Raw genomic sequence first — 19,204 nt, 5'->3', positions numbered from 1 at the left:
CATTCATTCCTTCTCTCCAGAGATGCTGCCTGTCCCGCTGAGTGTCTTGCAAGTTTTGGGTCTAGCCAGTTTAAATGTTGGATGCTACAAATTCCCTACAGGGCATGTCTGATGGCAACTAATACCTGCAATGGGGAAAGCCATGCCAGAGCCATCTGAAGCTTTGGGGACAGTTTTCTTGAATGTTTGCGGTGAGCACAGTTCTTCTGACTGGAAATGCTCACAGTAATTTTATTTCTGGTTTTGGTAGGAATCTAAGCAAGATATACACACTCTTTAAATGTACACCAACCTTCAGATTGTTTACCTTGAGCTTCATTAACTAGAAATAAATCAGTCGAAAGATCCTTCATTAGACGAGCATTATACTTAAGATGCTCCTTAATGCATATAGTGCCTCTTTGTTTAATTGTAACTTTTGCATAATGGCAGCCCACATTAGTACAGTTTTGAATCCTATTGTTAATATTTAAGCATCTGCAACTCTACCTTGGCTTCTATAATCTATATACTAAAACTCTCGTTTGTTATCTTGTTTGTGACTGAACTTCAGCCAAAACGGTACACGATAGTGCAACAATTTTAGGCCCACCTTACTCACCATTGTCACTTTGTGATAATGCAAGTAGTTTTATTGAAATCGGTGTTATATTTTTAAAGTAATTCACATATTGTATTTAATTGTATTTATGTATTTATTTGTTTTTGCATTTATTGCATATATGTTTGTACGCACCGTCAGGATTGGCTATTTTTTAATTTCGTTGTACTCGTTGCAATGACAATAAATGAATATTATATTATATTATTTTAAAGTTTAAAAGGAGGGGAGGAGGGAGGGAAGGGGGGGGGAGTGGGGGAGAAGGAAGAGGGGAGTTGAGGGGGGGGGGGGAGGACAGGGTGCTGCACCAATGCAGGAGAGGTTTGGGCCCAACGGCTCCACTTGGTATAAAATGTGGTATAAAATGACACAAAATTTATCATCATTGAAATAGATTGTGATCTTTATTGCATTGGTTTACATTGGATTTTTCTGTACATAAAGAGACCAAACTTTTTCAAAAATCTCAACTATGACTTTTTCAGGGACTCTAAAAGCACTAAAAATGTCCTGGCATGGGAATAAAAGCACATGCAATAATTTTCCCTATTAAGAGTTGGAGTATTGCACACTGTTCTTGTCATCTCCTTGTAGGACCGATGTGGAGGCTTTGGAGAGGGTGCAGAAGTAATTTAACGTCTGGTTCATTAAATATTTGCACTTGGTTCGTCACGACCTACTGGATCTCCTGATTGCTAACCATTTAAACTACTTCCCATACCCACATTGACCTTTCTGTCCTGGGTCTCTTCCATTGCCGGAGTGAGGCCACATGCAAACTGGAGGATCGGTTTGGGTGGCTCACAGTACAACTTTCTGAACATTGAATTCTCCAATTTTAAGTAACCTCTAACAACACTCTCCTCTGTGTCCCATCTGTATTCTTACCTATTTCTTACCTATTTCTCCCCTCTATTTACATTCCTTCCTCTGGCTTCAGAATTGACAACTCTTCAATCCTTTTCTAACACACATTTTCATTTCTTGCCTTTGTTCAACCCTGCCTATCAAAACCCCTCATTGCATGTGTTCACCCATTACCTGTCTACTTTCTGTCTTTCTCCTCTTCTCTTCCAGCTATTTTTTCTTCACCCCCCCCCCCCCCGCCCCCCTTCAAAACCATTCAAAGACAACTATTATATCTGCTTCCGCCACCACCCCTTGCAGTATGTTCCAGGACCTACTACTTCTAGTGTGCGTGTGTAAAAATACAAACCACAACTTGCCCTGCAGATCATCTTTAAACTTCCACTTCCCCTTCTCATTCTAAAGCTATATTGCAAAGTTGATTGATGAGGGCAGGGCAGTGGATGTTGTCTGCATAATTTGTCTGCTTGATACGGTCCCCATGGTAGGTTGCTTTATTAGTCAAGGCATTGAGTCAGGAAGTCATGATGCAGCTTTATAAGACCTGCGTAAGAAGGAACTGCAGATGCTGGTTTAAACTGAAGATGGACACAAAGCTGGAGTAACTCAGCGGGACAGGCAGCATCTCTGGAGAGAAGGAATGGGTGAACTTTCGGGTCAAGACCCTTCTTCAGAAGACCCATCTCAAGAAGGGTCTCGACCCGAAACGTCACCCATTCCTTCTGCCTGTCCCGCTGAGTTACTCCAGCTTTTTGTGTCTATGTTCTTTAAGACTTGGGTTAGGCTGTATTTGGAATATTGTGTGAAGTTCTGTTTGCCCCATTACAGGAGGACGTGGAGGCTTTGGAGAGTGTGTAGAGGAGGAATACTAGAATGATGCTTGGATTAGGGCATTGGCTACATGGACAGACTTGGATTGTTTTCCCCGGAACTCTGGAGTTTGAGGCGACCCAGTAGAAGTGCATAAAATTATTAGCATAGGGTAGCTGGAAATATCTTCACTACGAATGCAGTACTAAACTTCACTACTAATTTCTATCCTGCAAGCAAATTCACTTGGACCATCTCCGACATCTCCATACCGTTTCTTGACCTCACCGTCTCCATCGAGATAGACTATCGACCAATAGGTGCAGGAGTAGGCCATTCGGCCCTACGAGCCAGCTCGTCATTCACTGTGATCATGGCTGATCATCCACAGTCAGTACCCCGTTCCTGCCTTCTCCCCATATCCCTTGACTCTGCTATCTTTAAGAGCTCCATCTAACTCTCTTGAAAGCATCCCGAGAATCGGCCTCCACTACCTTCCGAGGCAATGAATTCCACAAATTCGCAACTCTCTGGGTGAAAAAGTTTTTCCGCGTCTCTGTTGGAAATGGCCTACCCGTTATTCTTAAACTGTGGCCCCTGGTTCTGGACTCCCCCAACATTGGGAACATGTTTCCTGCCTCTAGCGTGTCCAATCCCTTAATAATCTTTTATAATCTCATCCTTTAAAATTCCAGTATATACAAGCCCAGTCGCTCCATTCTTTCAACATATGACTGATCAGCCATCCCGGGAATTAATCTCGTGAACCTACACTGCACTCCCTCAATAGCAAGAATGTCCTTCCTCAAATCTGTAGAGCAAGACTGCACACAATATTCCAGGTGTGGTCTCACCTGTGCCCTGTACAACTGCTGAAGGACCTCTTTGCTCCTATACTCAACTCCTCTTGTTATGAAGGCCAACATGCCATTAGCTTTCTTCACTGCCTGCTGTACCTGCATGCTTACTTTCAGTGACTGATGTACAAGGATACCCAGATCTCGGTGTACTTCCCCTTTTCCTAACTTGACACCATTCAAATAATAATCTGCCTGCCTGTTCTTGCTACCAAAGTGGATAACCTCGCATTTATCCACACTAAACTGCAGCTGCCCACTCGCCCAACCTGAACATAAACCTAGGCGTCTATTATAAACCTACTGACTCCCACAAAGATCTAGACTACACTTCTTACCACACCACCCTGCCTCCTGCAAAGACTCTATCCCCCTACTCCCGATTCCTCCGTCTACGCCGCATCTGCACCCACGATGAAGTGTTCCATACCAGGTCATCTGAGATGTCCTCATTCTTTAGGAAGCAGGGGTTCCCCTCTTCCATCATAAATGAGGCGCTCACAAGAGTCTCATCAGTACCCTGTGGCTCCGCCCTTGCTCCCCCTCCCGCTAATCGCAACAGGGACAATAGACAATAGACAATAGGTGCAGGAGTAGGCCATTCAGCCCTTCGAGCCAGCACCGCCATTCAATGCGATCATGGCTGATCACTCTCAATCAGTACCCCGTTCCTGCCTTCTCCCCATACCCCCTCACTCCGCTATCCTTAAGAGCTCTATCCAGCTCTCTCTTGAAAGCATCCAACGAACTGGCCTCCACTGCCTTCTGAGGCAGAGAATTCCACACCTTCACCACTCTCTGACTGAAAAAGTTCTACCCCTTATTCTTGAACTGTGGCCTCTTGTTCTGGACTCCCCCAACATTGGGAACATGTTTCCTGCCTCTAATGTGTCCAAACCCCTAATTATCTTATATGTTTCAATAAGATCCCCCCTCATCCTTCTAAATTCCAGTGTATACAAGCCTAATTGCTCCAGCCTTTCAACATACGACAGTCCCGCCATTCCGGGAATTAACCTAGTGAACCTACGCTGCACGCCCTCAATAGCAAGAATATCCTTCCTCAAATTTGGAGACCAAAACTGCACACAGTACTCCAGGTGCGGTCTCACCAGGGCCCGGTACAACTGTAGAAGGACCTCTTTGCTACTATGCTCAACTCCTCTTGTTATGAAGGCCAACATTCCATTTGCTTTCTTCACTGCCTGCTGTACCTGCATGCTTCCTTTCAGTGACTGATGCACTAGGACACCCAGATCTCGTTGAACATCCCCTCTTCCTAACTTGACACCATTCAGATAATAATCTGCCTTTCTATTCTTACTTCCAAAGTGAATAACCTCATACTTATCTACATTAAACTACATCTGCCATGTATCTGCCCACTCACACAACCTGTCCAAGTCACCCTGCAGCCTTATTGCATCTTCCTCACAATTCACACTACCCCCCAGCTTAGTATCATCTGCAAATTTGCTAATGGTACTTTTAATCCCCATCTAAATCATTAATGTATATCGTAAATAGCTGGGGTCCCAGCACCGAACCTTGCGGTACCCCACTGGTCACTGCCTGCCATTCCGAAAGGGACCCATTTATCCCCACTCTTTGCTTTCTGTCTGTCAACCAATTTTCTATCCATGTCAGTACCCTACCCCCAATACCATGTGCTCTAATTTTGCCCACTAATCTCCTATGTGGGACCTTGTCGAAGGCTTTCTGAAAGTCGAGGTACACCACATCCACTGACTCTCCCCTGTCAATTTTCGTAGTTACATCCTCAAAAAATTCCAGTAGATTTGTCAAGCATGATTTCCCCTTCGTAAATCCATGCTGACTCGGAATGATCCTGTTACTGCTATCCAAATGCTCCACAATTTCGTCTTTTATAATTGACTCCAGCATCTTCCCCACCACTGATGTCAGACTAACTGGTCTATAATTACCCGTTTTCTCTCTCCCTCCTTTCTTAAGAAGTGGGATAACATTTGCTATCCTCCAATCCACAGGAACTGATCCTGAATCTATAGAACATTGAAAAATTATCTCCAATGCTTCCATTATTTCTAGAGCCACCTCCTTAAGTACCCTGGGATGCAGACCATCAGGCCCTGGGGATTTATCAGCCTTCAGTCCCATCAGTCTACCCAAAACCATTTCCTGCCTCATGTGGATTTCCTTCAGTTCCTCCATCACCCTAGGTTCTCCGGCCCCTAGAACATTTGGGAGATTGTGTGTATCTTCCTCAGTAAAGACAGAGTCCCCCTAGTCCTCACCTTTCACCCCATCAGCTGTCGCATACAGCACATAATCCTCTTACATTTTCACCACCTCCAATGGGATCCCAGCACTAGCCACATCTTTTCATCTCCACCCCTTTCCACAAAGACCCTTCCCTCCGCAACTCTCTGGTTCATTCATCCCTTCCTACCCAAACCACCCCCTCCCCAGGAACTGTCCCTTGCAACCATAGCAAATGCAACACCTGTTCCGAAACCTTCTCCCTCGACTCCATCCAAGGACCCTGACAGTCCTTTCAGGTAAGGTAGAGGTTCTCTTGCACCTCCACCAACCTCATCTACTTGATCCACTGTTCCAGGTGTGAATTCCTATATATCACGCGCAGGCTCTGATTGTTTTGCTGAAAATCGTTCAGTCTGCCTAAACCTACATGATCTCCCAGTTGCTAAACACTTTAGCATTTCCCTCCCATTCCCCTATTGACCTTTCTGTCCAGGGCCTCCTCCACTGTCAGTGAGGTCAAACACAAATCGGAGGAGCAGCACCTCATTTTTCACTTGGGCAGCTTACACCCCAGCGGTATGAATATTGACTTCTCTGATTTCAAGTAACTCTTGCTTTCTCTCTCTCCATCCCTCCCCCATCCTAGTTCCCCGACCAGTCTGATTGTCCTCCTAATTAAATTTTACCTGTGGGCTTGGTTGTCGGCTTCCCCAAGCTAACAATGATCTAGACAATAGACAATAGATGCAGGAGTAGGCCATTCAGCCCTTCGAACCAGCACCACCATTCAATATGATCATGGCTGATCATTCTCAATCATCTATTCTACATTTTCCTTGACATTCATCCCCTTTGGCTTGTCACCTTACCCCTCCATCTCTCTGTGCCCCCTTCTCCCCTGACTCTCAGTCTGAAGAAGGGGCTCTACCTGAAACGTCACCCCATCCTTCTCTCCAGAGATGCTGCCTGTTCCGCTGAGTTACTCCAGCATTTTGTGTCATTCTTTGGAAATATCAAGGACTAGGAACCATAGTTTTAAGGTGTATGGGGCAAAGTATAAATGAGGTGTGCTGGGTGGGTGTTTTTGGTGGTGAGTGCTTGAAATGTGTTGACAGGTGGTGGAGGAGCCAGGTATGATGGTGGAATTTTAGAGACTTTTAGACAGGCACATAGATGTGCAGGGATATGGATTAGGATAATAACTGCAGATGCTGGTACAAATTGAAGGTATCACAAAATGCTGGAGTAACTCAGCAGGTCAGGCAGCATCTAGGAGAGAGGAAATGGGTGACCTTTCGGGTTGAGACCCTTCTTCAGACTGATGTCAGGGGGGAGGGACAAAGAAAGGATATCGGTGGAGACAGGAAGACAGTGGGAGAACTGGAAAGGGGGAGGGGAAGAGTGGGACAGAGGAAGTATCTAAAGTTGGAGAAGTCAACGTTCATACCGCTGGGCTGTAAGCTGCCCAAGCGAAATATGAGGTGCTGTTCCTCCAATTTCCGGTGGGCATCACTATGGCACTGGAGGAGGCCAATGACCGAAAGGTCAGACTGGGAGTGAGAGGGGGAGTTGAAGTGCTCAGCCACCGGGAGATCAGGTTGGTTAACGCGGACTGAGCGAAGGTGTTGAGCGAAACACACGCCGATGTCAAGAAGTTGACATCTGGAAATGGCAGGGCTATGGATTATGTTCTTGGCATGTTCAGTGCAAATATTGTGGGCCCAAGTGCCATTTCTTGTCCAATGTTCTATGTCCTCCTGCATTTGACATTTCCATTTTGGGAGGAAAAGAGATTCTGACTGTCAACCCTACCTGTGCTTCTCACAATTTTGTAAATTTCTATCGGGTCTCCCCTCAACCTTCGCTCCAGAAATAGTCTGCGCTACCTCTCCATATAGCTAATACCCTCTAATCCGGACAGCATCCTGGTAAACTTTTTCACCCTCTCCAAAGCCCCCACATAATACCCGTAACGAGACAACAATACTCAAATGCCACCTAAAGAAGAGTTGATAAAGCTGCAAAATGACATCCTAGCTCTTATACTCCCTGCCCTGACAGGCAAGCATAACATAGGCAGCCTTTACCATTTTATGTGGTTGTGTTGTTACTTTCAGGGAGCTGTAGACTTGGGCTTCAAGGTCCCTCTGCACATGAATGCTGTTAGGTTTCCTGTTGTTCACCATATGTATTCCCCTCCCAAATCACATGCCTCACACTTGCCTCGATTAAACACCAGCTGCCATTTATCTGTCCATATATGTAACTGGTCTATATTTTCCTGCATCTTCTGAGAGCATTTTTCACTCTCTGCACCTTCACCAATCCTGCCTGTATCCCAACTTGCATCAGTGTGTGTCTGCTAACCAAAATTAGATTGTAGCTTGATATTATTTTGTTTCAAAATTTTTAATTCTTGTTTTTGGATTCTTTCCTGGCATTATCTCCCAAACTATGGAATGTTCTTCTGGCAAAATCTCCCAGATCTATGTAAACCACTCATAATTTTATAAACTTCTCTGGTCTCCCCTCAGCCTTTGCTCCAGAAAAAAAAATGGCCAACACTCCTTCACTCCTTGTAGCTAATGTCCTCTTCTCCAAGTGCATCCTGGTAAAACTTTTTTGCCCTCTACAAAGCCCCCACAACCTTCCTGCAATGTATCCCTGTTTTTAAGAACAGTTTTTAACCGCCTGCTCCCTACTAAAACTAGCTCTCCTCTCCCAAGCTGCTTTAACCAGCCTTTCGCCACATGTTTAATATCATTTTTGTGTCTCAGTACCTGATTTTATTTGAAACTTGCAATACAGTGACATTAAAGACACTCTGTTAATGTTGATTATTTGCTCCATGTTTTTGCCTGCTGGCATTCATGGGAAGGGGCATTTGATGATGATCTTGTTTATCAATCACATTGATTATTGAGGCTTGTGCATGCTCCACGTTTGTATTAAAACTGCGCAGCCTTTGGTCATGTCAGCAGAATTTCAAAGTTCTCTTTTGAGCAGTAACATTTTCTCACTGACAGATTCGCAGAAGACGTCTTGCACGACTAGCTGGTGGACCAACGTCCCAGCCCACCACGCCGTTAACTTCCCCACAGCGAGAAAATCCACCAGGTGTGTCTGCAGCAACACCAGGGATGTCTCAAAGCCTGGGCCTGAGTGTACATAGTGTGATTCCTGCCACATCACCAATTGGAGCAACAGGTAAGGAGAATGAGGTGGTTTGAGCTCGTAGAATTAAAGTGAGAATATTCTAACTCTGTTCACAAGGTTTTGTCTTGTGATGTTAATTACTTAAACACAATGCATTATAATTATCTTTCCTGTAACTTTTGGTCCAATGTATCGAAAAACACTTTTGCGTGCTATCTAGGCAAATCATATCGTACGCGAGTACAACAGGTAATGCGAAAGGGGAAATGGTACAGAACGTAGTGTTACAGCCACAGAGACAGTGCAGATTTTAAAAAGTGCAAGGGGGTAGATTGGGAGATCATGAACTCAGTTGGCTTATAAGGGGCCCGTTTTAATAGTCTGATAACAGCAAGGAAGTTATTCTTTAGTACGATATATGCTTTCAAGGTTTTGTATCTTCTGCCAAATGGAAGAGTGGAGAAAAGGAATGACTGGGGTGTACAAGGACCTGAAATTGTTGACTGTTTTCTAAGGGTGGGGGAGTGGTTGATTTGGTTTATGTGATAGACTGGGCTGTGTGCACAGTTCTCTTCAATCTCTTGCAGTCTTGGGTAGAGCCAAACCAATTTGTAATGTACTCTAATAGTTGTCGGGTGTAGATTTTATTTGTGGTCATTAAGATCATTCATGTCCATGAAGATCTCTTATCCTTTTGATCTTAAATTATCCTAAATTTAGCTGTATTTAGTATTAGCGTTTTTTGTGGGATCCGATAACTCGGATTAATTTATTGGATTATTAAAACTAGATTTGCCACATCCATCTTTATAAAAATATTAGTTTTGAATTCTGCCCTAGAGCCACCCATCCAATACTACCAGCTGTTGCTCGAGTTTCATGTAAGTTTAAAATCCCCATGCCCTTATGGTTACGGTCTCTTCACTGTAATAATTTAAACAGGCATTGGTGGACGAAGGACATTTTCCCCAAAAAGACTGCAAGAACTGAAAAGTTAATAATTTCGGTCTAAAATTGTCCAGATGTTTGAATTGACATTGTTCTTTAAGTTTGTTTTTCTGTGAGATACCCAGTAAATTGGGTTTGCATTGCTGGAAGGAATCTGGTCGCAATGCTATTTTTAAAAAAAATGTGATCTACAAGAAACTACCAGTGGAATTGCAAGAAACTGCAAATGCTGCAATCTTGAACAAAATAGTGTTGGTGGAATCGGGCAGCATCTGTGTAGGGAATAGACAAGCAACATGTTGGGTCGGGACTCTTCTTCCATCACAGGGGACAGACTATTGACCAGTATCTCTGTTATAGTGGCGGGCTGTGGACTGGCACCTTCTGTCCATTCTCTACACAGATGCTGCTTGACTCATTGAGTTCCTCCAGCCCTTTGTGTTTTTGCACAAGCTCATAAGTGATAGGAGCAGACTTAGGCTATTCGGCATGAAGTCTACTCTGCCATTCAATCATTGGCTGATCTATCACAACCCCATTCTCCTGCCACCTTCCCATAACCTCGGACACCCATACTAATCAAGAATCTGTCAATCTCTGCCTTAAAATATCCATTGACCTCCACAGACTTCTATGGCAATGAATTTCACAAATTCACCACCATCTGACTAAAGAAATTCCTCTTCATTTCCTTTCACATCCTTTTATTCAGAGGCTATGGCCTCTAGTTCTAGGCATTCCCACGGGGAACATCCTCTCCATATTCACTCTAACCAGGCCTTTCACTATTTGGTGAGTTTCAATGAGATACCCCCTCATATCACTAAACACCAGCGAGTACAGGCCCAGTACTGTCAAACATTGATCATATGTTAACCCAATCATTCCTGGGATCATTCTTGTAACCTCCTCTGGACCCCATCCAACAGCAGCACATCCTTCTTGCGATCTGATCAGTGCCTTATAAAGTGCCTTACATCTGTTTTTGTATTCTAGTCCTCTTGAAATAAATGATAGCATTGTATTTGCCTTCCTTACTGCCAATTCAACTTGCAAATTAACTTTTTGGGAACCCTGCACTAGCACTCCCAAGTCCCTTTGCACCTCCAATTTCTGATTTTTTTCCCCCCATTTAGAAAATAGTCTATGCCTTTAATGGTTTACCAAAATACATGATTCCATACTTTGCTATGCTGTTTTCCATCTGTCACTTCTTTGCTCACTCTCCAAGTTGGGAGAGTCCCTCTGCTTTCTCTCCACAACCTGCCCCTCTACCTATCTTTGTATCATCTGCAAACTTGGCTACAAAGCCTTCATTTCCTTTGTCCAAATCATTGATATACAATGTGAAGAGTAGTGGCCCCCCGACCCCTGTGGAACAACACCTAGCAGATAAAAGAGTCCTTTATTGCTACTCTACCTTCTGCTATCCAATCAACCATCTATCCATGCTTCTATCTTCCCTCTGATACCATGGGCTCTTAGCTTCTTTAGCAGCTTCGCGTGCCGCACCTTATCAGTGTTTTCATCAGGGAATTGTTCAAACCTTATTTTATTTAGCTACATCAAACACTTTTGATTTGTTTGTTGTGGAAACGTTGCCATTTTTGTCACTTTGAGCTGAAAAGCTGGATAATATAGGTCAGTAAAATCAGTTTTCTTTTTGTTTTGTAACTATGAATAAATTATTCTGGTGGCGCCGATTGTCATGTAAATCTAAATGCTTTTAAGCCAGCCTTGAAGTCATTAGCTCTGTGTTAAATAATGTGATAATTAATATGAAATTTTGTGGGAAACATTTGGTCAATGAACAGAGGCCTGCTTGGAGAAAAGGACAGTATGCTGGAGTAACTCAGCGGGTCAGGCTGCATCTCCTGGTGGACATAATTAGATGAAGTTTCCCTTCCCAAAATTTTGCCTATCCATGTTCTCCAGAGAATCTGCCTGACGAGCTGAGTTGCACTAACACTTTTTTTGTAAACCAGCATCTGTATTCCCTTGTGTCTGTCTACATTAGGCTTATTGGATCAATGTTTGTCAATAAAATTTAATTTAACTTTACTTCCTTGCAAGAGATATTCCACATTAAAAGATGGGATGTTCAAACAATTGCCTTTTTCTTTATAGCAAGTGTTTTGTCTGCTGTTGGCTGGTGGTTTGTGCATCATACATGCTTTCCTCATTACGAGACAAAATTAAGAGTTGAAGTCGGATCTTAATGCATATTATCTCATTTATTTTTGGTAATGCCCCTGTCTAAATTGGGACAATCTTGAATTTTGAATTGTCCAATACTGTGGTCTTGACTAATTGCTTTGGTGCCTTTAGATGCCCTGTTTTAGAGAAATGGATATCCTTGGCACTAGGAAATGGGTGCTACAGAGGTTTTCTGGTTGAGGTTTCTACTGTGCTCAGGATTGTGGGGTAAATCTCTCCACTATATTTTGAACAGCTATGAATGATTTGACATGGAATTGCAGTAATTAATCAAACTTTGGTTTAAAACGTGAGACGCCTTGATGGTCTTTCTGTGATCTCCGGAATATCAAGTCCTTGCTGTGTCGAGGGCCATTCAGTTCATCTTGCACTAAAATTTTCATGCCTTAAGCCTTGATTCGATATCTTACTAAGGCTGCTTATTCTGTCTGAGCTGAATGATGTGTTAAATCTAGGGCAGGTTCAGCTTCCGTACTCGAACAGCTTCCATGTGGGTTTCATGGTATAAGTGGCACATTAATCATCATTAGTCTAAATCTAATTTAAATTGCTAACTGCCACAGATGAAGATGGTAGGATATGCTTGAGCATTCTCAATTGTCCCGGTATTGAGACATCCCCACGGAAATTGAAAGGAAACACCGTTTTTAAAATGAGGTTAAAATCTTTTGGTAGACACACAATGCTGGAGTAATTCAGCGGGACAGGCAGCTTCTCTGGAGAGAAGGAATGGGTGACATTTTGGGTCAAGATCCTTCTTCAGACTGAGGTTAGAGTAGGTAAGGGGAGTGGAAAAGTTGAGATGGTCGATGTCACAGTGGAGAAATTGAAGAAGGGTCTGTACTAGATCTGTAGGGAGGAACTGTAGATGCTGGTTTAAACCGAAGATAGACACAAAAGGCTAGAGTAACTCAGCGGGACATGCAGCATCTCTGGAGAGAAGGAATGGGTGATGTTTCGGGTCGAGACCCTTCTTCAGAGTCTAAATTTAAATCCGAATTTAAAATCATTTGCTTTCCTCTTTTAAAGATAAACCAATTTGTGACTGTTATCTGTCTTCTCAGGTGTTGCACATAGAAGCCAGAGCAGCGAAGGAGTGAGCTCACTCAGCAGTTCCCCATCAAACAGCCTTGAAAACCAGTTGCAGAGTCTTTCCCGATCTCAAAGTATGGATATTGACAGTGTGTCCTGTGAGAAAAGGTACTTAATGTTCAGGTAATGTTCCTGTGTGGTGCTATTATAATTGGACAGCGATGTTTGGAATATTGAAGTCTGAATTCCTAAGATTTTTGGGGGAATTGTATTTCCAATCAACATTCCAACTGCTGTGTTTGTTAGAACAGAGGACCTAATTGAAGTAATGAAGCTTGTTGCTGAATGATACATATATCAAGCTGCATAAGGCTATGATTTGAGATTATATAGTAATTTGAATAAACACATGTAATGTTGGAGCAAATGGCTGTTAAAGTAATGGTACAGTATTTGCACTTTAAACAGTTACAAAACACCAAGCTAATTTAGAGATATGTTCTAGTGGACATTTGTGCAAAATAGGACTTTTCTAGAACCCATAAAATGTTAAGTGTTTATTCTAGTTTGGCATTGTGAAAGGTATTAAGCTTCTGCTGGTGAAATGCTGTATTGTACTAGTGAAATGCTGTATTGTACAGTACTAACTGTAGACCAACAATACAGTAAAGTTGATGTGTTAAAGCTCCACTGTAACACTAACATTGCATTTATTTTGGAAAGATTCTAACTCTTGATCACCCAACGATGACCACCTCTTCTATTCAGCTGTTTCGTCTTGCGGATGTATACGGCATGATTGGATTCAGATTTCTTATTGAAGAGTTGCTTTTAATTCAAGTTTTTATTAAAAACAAACTTGTTGCTTATTAATATTTACTGTTTTACTTGAAGCAGCATGTCCCAAGTGGACGTGGACTCCGGAATTGAAAATATGGAAGTTGATGAGGGTGATCGCAGGGAAAAACGGAGCCTGACTGATAAGGTACATCCACTCGAATGTGTGTGGATTTTCCTTAATTAATTTAAAATATCATTCGTAAATCTTCATTAACCGACGGTACCGAGGATAATGATGGAAAATGTGGTTGAGGTTGGGCCACGGGTCAACCATGTTCTCTCTGAATGACAGAAAAGACTAGAGGGGGTGAAATAACCTATTCTGGCCTTGTTGTGGAGGTCGAAAACTGCCAGAGAGTCAGTAATAAATGTTTTGTTTTTAGGAACTGTCTTTGGGGTCGGATGTGTCAGAAGAGCAAGCACTTTCGATTATCTGTAAAATTTTCCGAGTCTCCTGGAAGGAACATGACCAAGATGTAATTTTCTTGCCTGGCCTGGCTGCAGAGTTTAAACAGAGTGCAAAAGGAGGTGAGAATTAATGACAATAATAGATGGTTTCAAAGTTTAACACTGCCAGTAATCTGAATTGAGATTTGATTTAAAAAAAACAACTAATTCTAGAAATATACTGCAGGTCAAACATCATTGTTTTATTGGAATGCTGCCAACATTTACCATACTGCAAGGCTCTCCCCTCTCCTTTACTCTCTCTACACCAACGACTGCACCTCCACAGACTCCTCTGTCAAGCTCCTCAAGTTTGTGGATGACACTACCCTGATTGGACTGATCCAGGATGGGGAGGAATCTGCCAACAGATGGGAAGTGACACAGCTGGCGTCCTGGTGCCATCGCAACAACTTGGAGCTCAATGCTCTCAAGACAGTGGAACTAATTGTAGACTTTCGTAGAGAACCCCCTCCCCTCCCCCCACTCACCATCAACAACAACATATTCACATCTGTGGAGTCATTTAAGTTCCTTGGAACTATCATCTCCAGGGACTTTAAATGGGGGGCCACCATCGACTCCACAGTCAAAAAGGCCCAACAGAGGATGTACTTCCTGCGGCAACTGAAGAAACACAATCTGCCACAGGCAATGATGGTCCAAATCTATACTGCTATCATTGAGTCCATCCTCACCTTCTCCATCATGGTCTGGTTTGGCTCAGCCACCAAGCACGACATCCGGAGGCTGCAACGGATCGTTCGCACAGCTGAGAAGGTTGTTGGCTGCAACCTTTCCCCCATTGACGAACTGTACACTGCAAGGGCCAGAAAGCGAGCGGGCAAGATCATCTCTGACCCCTCTCACCCTGGCCACAAACTCTTCGAAGCACTTCCCTCTGGAAGGCGACTCCGGACTGTCAAAGCAGCCACAGCCAGACATAAACAGCTTTTTTTCCACGAGTGATAGTTCTACTCTATAACCAAAGTCTGTAGTCTCTTTTTTGCTCTGGTTTATTTTCACCCACATGTTTAGACCGTAGTGGTGTATCGTTATTGTTTTGATGTGTTTATGCTTTAGTCTTGATTGTTAACTATGTTTGTGTTGTCATTTGTGAGCAGAGCACCAAGGCACATTCCTTGTACATGCATAATTGGCCAGTAAACTTATTTATTCATTCATTCATTCATTCATTCATTCATTCATTCATTCATTCTGTCAGCGGGAAGAGCTGTTGCCTCACAGCGCCAGAGACCCTGGGTCCATACCGACCTCGGGTACAGTCTGTGTGGAGTTTGCACGTTCTCCCTATGACTCTGGAGTTTCTGTGGGTACTCTGGTTTCCTCCACAACCCAAAGATCTGCGGGTTTGTAGGTGAATTAGCTGGTGACAGATGATTGACATGGACTCGGTGGTCCGAAGGGCCTTGCTGCATGCTGTATCTCTAAACTAAATACTCAGCATGTCCATAATGTTCTTGATCAAATGTGTTTATTTGGATTAATATGGCTGGACATTCAGATTTCAATAAACACAGACGTGTAAGTGGATCTCTAGCCAAAAAATAATTGGAGGGACACTGTCTCCTCAGCATGACCATGGGGTTAAGAAATTACAAGTGGGTAGATACAATGGGTGGATGTGAACAGCATGAGGTGAAATAGTGAGCCAGCTGAACTGTGAAAGAAGTCCAAAGTGCGCCATCTCAGAATGGTGGTATTTAGAAATTAAGTTGTTAAATTGTTGTAATGAAGTATTATCTTTGCTTTTAGTTTTTTCAGACTGGAAGGACTTAATTGGCCAGATTCTGATGGAAGTTCTGATGCTGTCCACTCAAATGCCAGAGGACAACCCATTTGCCAGTTTGACTGCCACGTCTCAGCCAATTGCAGCTGCTGCACGGTCCCCGGACAGGAGCTTGCCACTTATCCCTTTGTCAAGTCAAGGGACAAGTCCTATGTTTTGTAGTCCGGGTTCTTTCGGTGCCAGTTCTTTATCAAGGTATGTCTGAAGAGTCCAGATGTTTCCTGCTATTGACTTATTAACTTAACAGGTAAAAGTAGTTGAGGCATTTTTCATTTGAATTGAAATATTTGTAATGGACAACACAGGGATAACCAAACGAAAGTCACTTTTGGTGCTTTCCATGTCGACCATTTTATCTTTAGTTTCTACGACTGACCTCATTTTGACTTCCAGTTTCGTCTACTAGTTAAGTACTCAGCCATAATTAAAGCTGTTATTTTCATAATGATAAATTTATTTGCAAGGATTCTGCATTTGACTGGTTATAATGTGGGGCATTGTCATATTGTGAAACCATGTACTTAGAATTGTTTGATAAAGGCTTTTGAATTGTAATCTCTTGTTTTTTCCTTTGTGAAACCAAAAGCAAGTCCCTTTTGTCCTTTCCATGTTGAGCATTTTATCTTGAGTTTCTATGACTGACTTCAGTATGCCTTCCAGTTTTCGTCTAATAGCTAAGTACTCGGCTGTAATTAAAAGTTACATGGACTCGTGGCTGAACTTTTTCTCCAGATTATCAGTATATTAGTGCACTCTGGCTTAATTGAAGATTTGTTTTTGGATAGTGTGATAATATAGCTAAGTATTCATGATTTGCTGCCATCATCCAAATAAAATATTTGTACCAGTTGAATTTAATAATTAGAATAAATAACATACATAACACCTACAGAATATATCTAAACAGTTAAAGGAAAGATATTGTCAAGCTTGAAGGGGTTCAGAAAAGATTATGAGGATGTTGCCAGGACTAGAGGGTGTGAGCTATAGGGGGAGGTTGAATAGGCTGGGGCTCTATTCAATGGAGCACAGGAGGATGAGCACAGGAGGATTATAGAGGAATAGATCGGGTAGATGCACAGTCTTTTGTCCAGAGTATGGGAATCGAGGACCAGAAGACATACCTTCAAGGTGATGGGAAAAAGATTTAATAGGAATCCGAGGGGTAACTTTTTCGCACAAAGGGTGGCAGGTGTATGGAACAAGCTGCCAGAGGAGGTAGTTGAGGCTGGGACTATCCCATCGTTTAAGAAACATTTGGACAGGTACATGGATAGGACAGGTTTGGAAGGATATGGACCAAGCGCAGGCAAGTGGGACTAGTGTAGCTGGGACATTGTTGGCTGGTGTGGGCGAGTTGGGCCGAAGGGCCTGTTTCCACACCGTATCACTCTATGACTCTATATTGTTAATAAACATTAGCATTCAGCCGAGTCTCGAAGTATGACTGGTTTACTTTTGGAATTAATTAATTGAATTTTGCAAAGCAGCTCGCCAGGACATCAGTGGACATTTTAACGTTGTTTTTCTTGATGGTTTTAAATCTAAACATTTTTCCAAACTTTGTAGGAACTGCACCAGGCAATTTCTTAGGAAATGCTTTTTTTAAGACAAACAAACATTTTTGATGCTGGAGGGGGAGTGGGGAAGGGAGGGTGAGCATAGAGTTAGAGAAATGACTCATATTTTGGTCGTGTGCTCTTTACTTTCTGAAATTCTGCGAACATTTACAGAAAATATTTTGTTTATGTTTTGTGAAAAGTTTTGTGGGTAGGTGGTTGGCTAATTGTTGCTATAATTGCTGTGATTGGGACCTTGCCTTATCAAGGAAAGATACAAAAAGCTGGAGTGGTGAAGCAGCATCCCTGGGTTTTGCTTAGAGAACACAGACAGGTGACGTTTTGGGTTGTGACACTTCTTCAGGCTGATGGGCGATCTGTTTGATAAAGGGGAAACACTTCTCAGCTTGATAGAAAGGTAGAGTTGACGGAGTTCCTCAAAGAGGAAACAGGTATTCCAGAACTTTTGAGGGTGGTGGGGGATTGGCGATAAATGGTGGGAGAAGGAAGAAATTGACACTGAAGTAGAAGAGAAAGTATTAAGGAGCTAGATTACAAATACTTTTTGTGCTGTATGAAAGCTATCGGATGGGTATAAATCACATTTAAATTTGTGTGGTATGTGTATGATTTTAATTTGTTTCTCCAGAAATGATAATTGAATTTCTTTTTCCAGTTTGGTCCAATGACTACAAAGCCTAAGGGCAAAGAATTAGAGGCTAATGTATTTTTTGAAGTTAATACATGTCATTAGATTTTTTTAATATTAGAAAATTATGCTACCTAATTTTTGACCATGTTAAAAGGTTGCATTGTTAGTCTGTAAAGGTGTATGTCTGATGGAGGAATTCGACTGATTTGACACTCTGCTTTTGTCTGCAGAATCCGTTATTTGCTTCCATAATTAAGGTGGGAGTGTATTTGGTGGCAATTTGTATTAATGGCTGCGAATTCCATTAATGGCGGAACATAGATTGGAAAGCATAAGCGCAAGATGCTGCACTATTTTATGTGACTAAGCTCATTTAATTTAGTCATGCTGAAACTGTTTTGCAAATTCCTTGATATTGTAATACTATCATTAATTATAAAACCATTTATAAAAATAATTGAGCTGATAGTGTGCCTGTGTAAAAATGCTAATGTGCATATCGTCGGTGTTTCTAACATTTTACATGACTTTTTTCTTTTCCATTTATTTCTGATTCTTTGTTTTCCTCTGTCTCAATGTTCTAGTTTGTATGGAACCAGCCCAAGTTCTCGATTCCTTTCAGCCAGCCATACCTCCATGACAGCTGGTACTACAACCCAGCAGCCTAATTTTATGAGTCCTGCTTCATTGGCACCCAGTTCTCCATACCAGCGCACCATTGCTACTAGTCCATCCTCGCCTCAAGTCTGTTCTTCTGGACAACCGTCATTCACAATGAGCTGCCCTCCCTTATTCTCTACTTCTCCCAGGCTAAGAAACGTTGGCACCAATGCACTGCCAATCACAACTCTGTCTTCCAGCCTACAAACTGTATCTAGGAGCCCCTCAATCCCAATAAGTTCTCCAAGACAAAGAACCTCCATAATGGGTCCACCATTATTTCCAGTTACTCCGTCTGCATCAACCTCCCGCTCTTCTCCAATGAGCCAGCCACCTTCTAGGTATTGTGTGCTAAAATGTGTGAAAACTTTTGTATTAAGCTTTTAAAAGCTACAACATTTATTCCAAAGTTTGTCATCTTTGCAGAAGTTAAATACTGTATATTTGTTTTGTTATGAGAATTTAAATTTTTGTATCCTGATAATATTAGCCTTTTGGATTAAA

The 19,204-nt window shown here is 42.4% G+C and overlaps 1 protein-coding gene across 3 annotated transcripts in view; it reads left to right on the top strand.

Annotated features, from left to right (window-relative positions):
* Positions 1–19,204, top strand: part of ube4b (ubiquitination factor E4B, UFD2 homolog (S. cerevisiae)) — a 93,488-nt gene that overhangs the window by 21,426 nt on the left and 52,858 nt on the right. Inside the window, exons 2-6 of one of the 3 annotated variants that reach the window (XM_078425009.1) lie at positions 8,406–8,586; positions 12,765–12,900; positions 13,630–13,717; positions 13,956–14,100; positions 15,796–16,024. In XM_078425009.1, coding sequence (XP_078281135.1) covers positions 8,406–8,586; positions 12,765–12,900; positions 13,630–13,717; positions 13,956–14,100; positions 15,796–16,024 — 779 coding nt within the window. Of the gene's footprint in view, positions 1–8,405; positions 8,587–12,764; positions 12,916–13,626; positions 13,718–13,955; positions 14,101–15,795; positions 16,025–19,204 lie in introns of all 3 variants that reach the window. The other 2 variants (XM_078425008.1, XM_078425006.1) reach the window with 2 other exon arrangements.

The sequence above is a fragment of the Rhinoraja longicauda genome, chromosome 30 (genome assembly GCF_053455715.1).
Source record: "Rhinoraja longicauda isolate Sanriku21f chromosome 30, sRhiLon1.1, whole genome shotgun sequence".
Classification (NCBI taxonomy): domain Eukaryota; kingdom Metazoa; phylum Chordata; class Chondrichthyes; order Rajiformes; family Arhynchobatidae; genus Rhinoraja; species Rhinoraja longicauda.
This window is presented reverse-complemented; position numbering and strand designations above follow the sequence as displayed.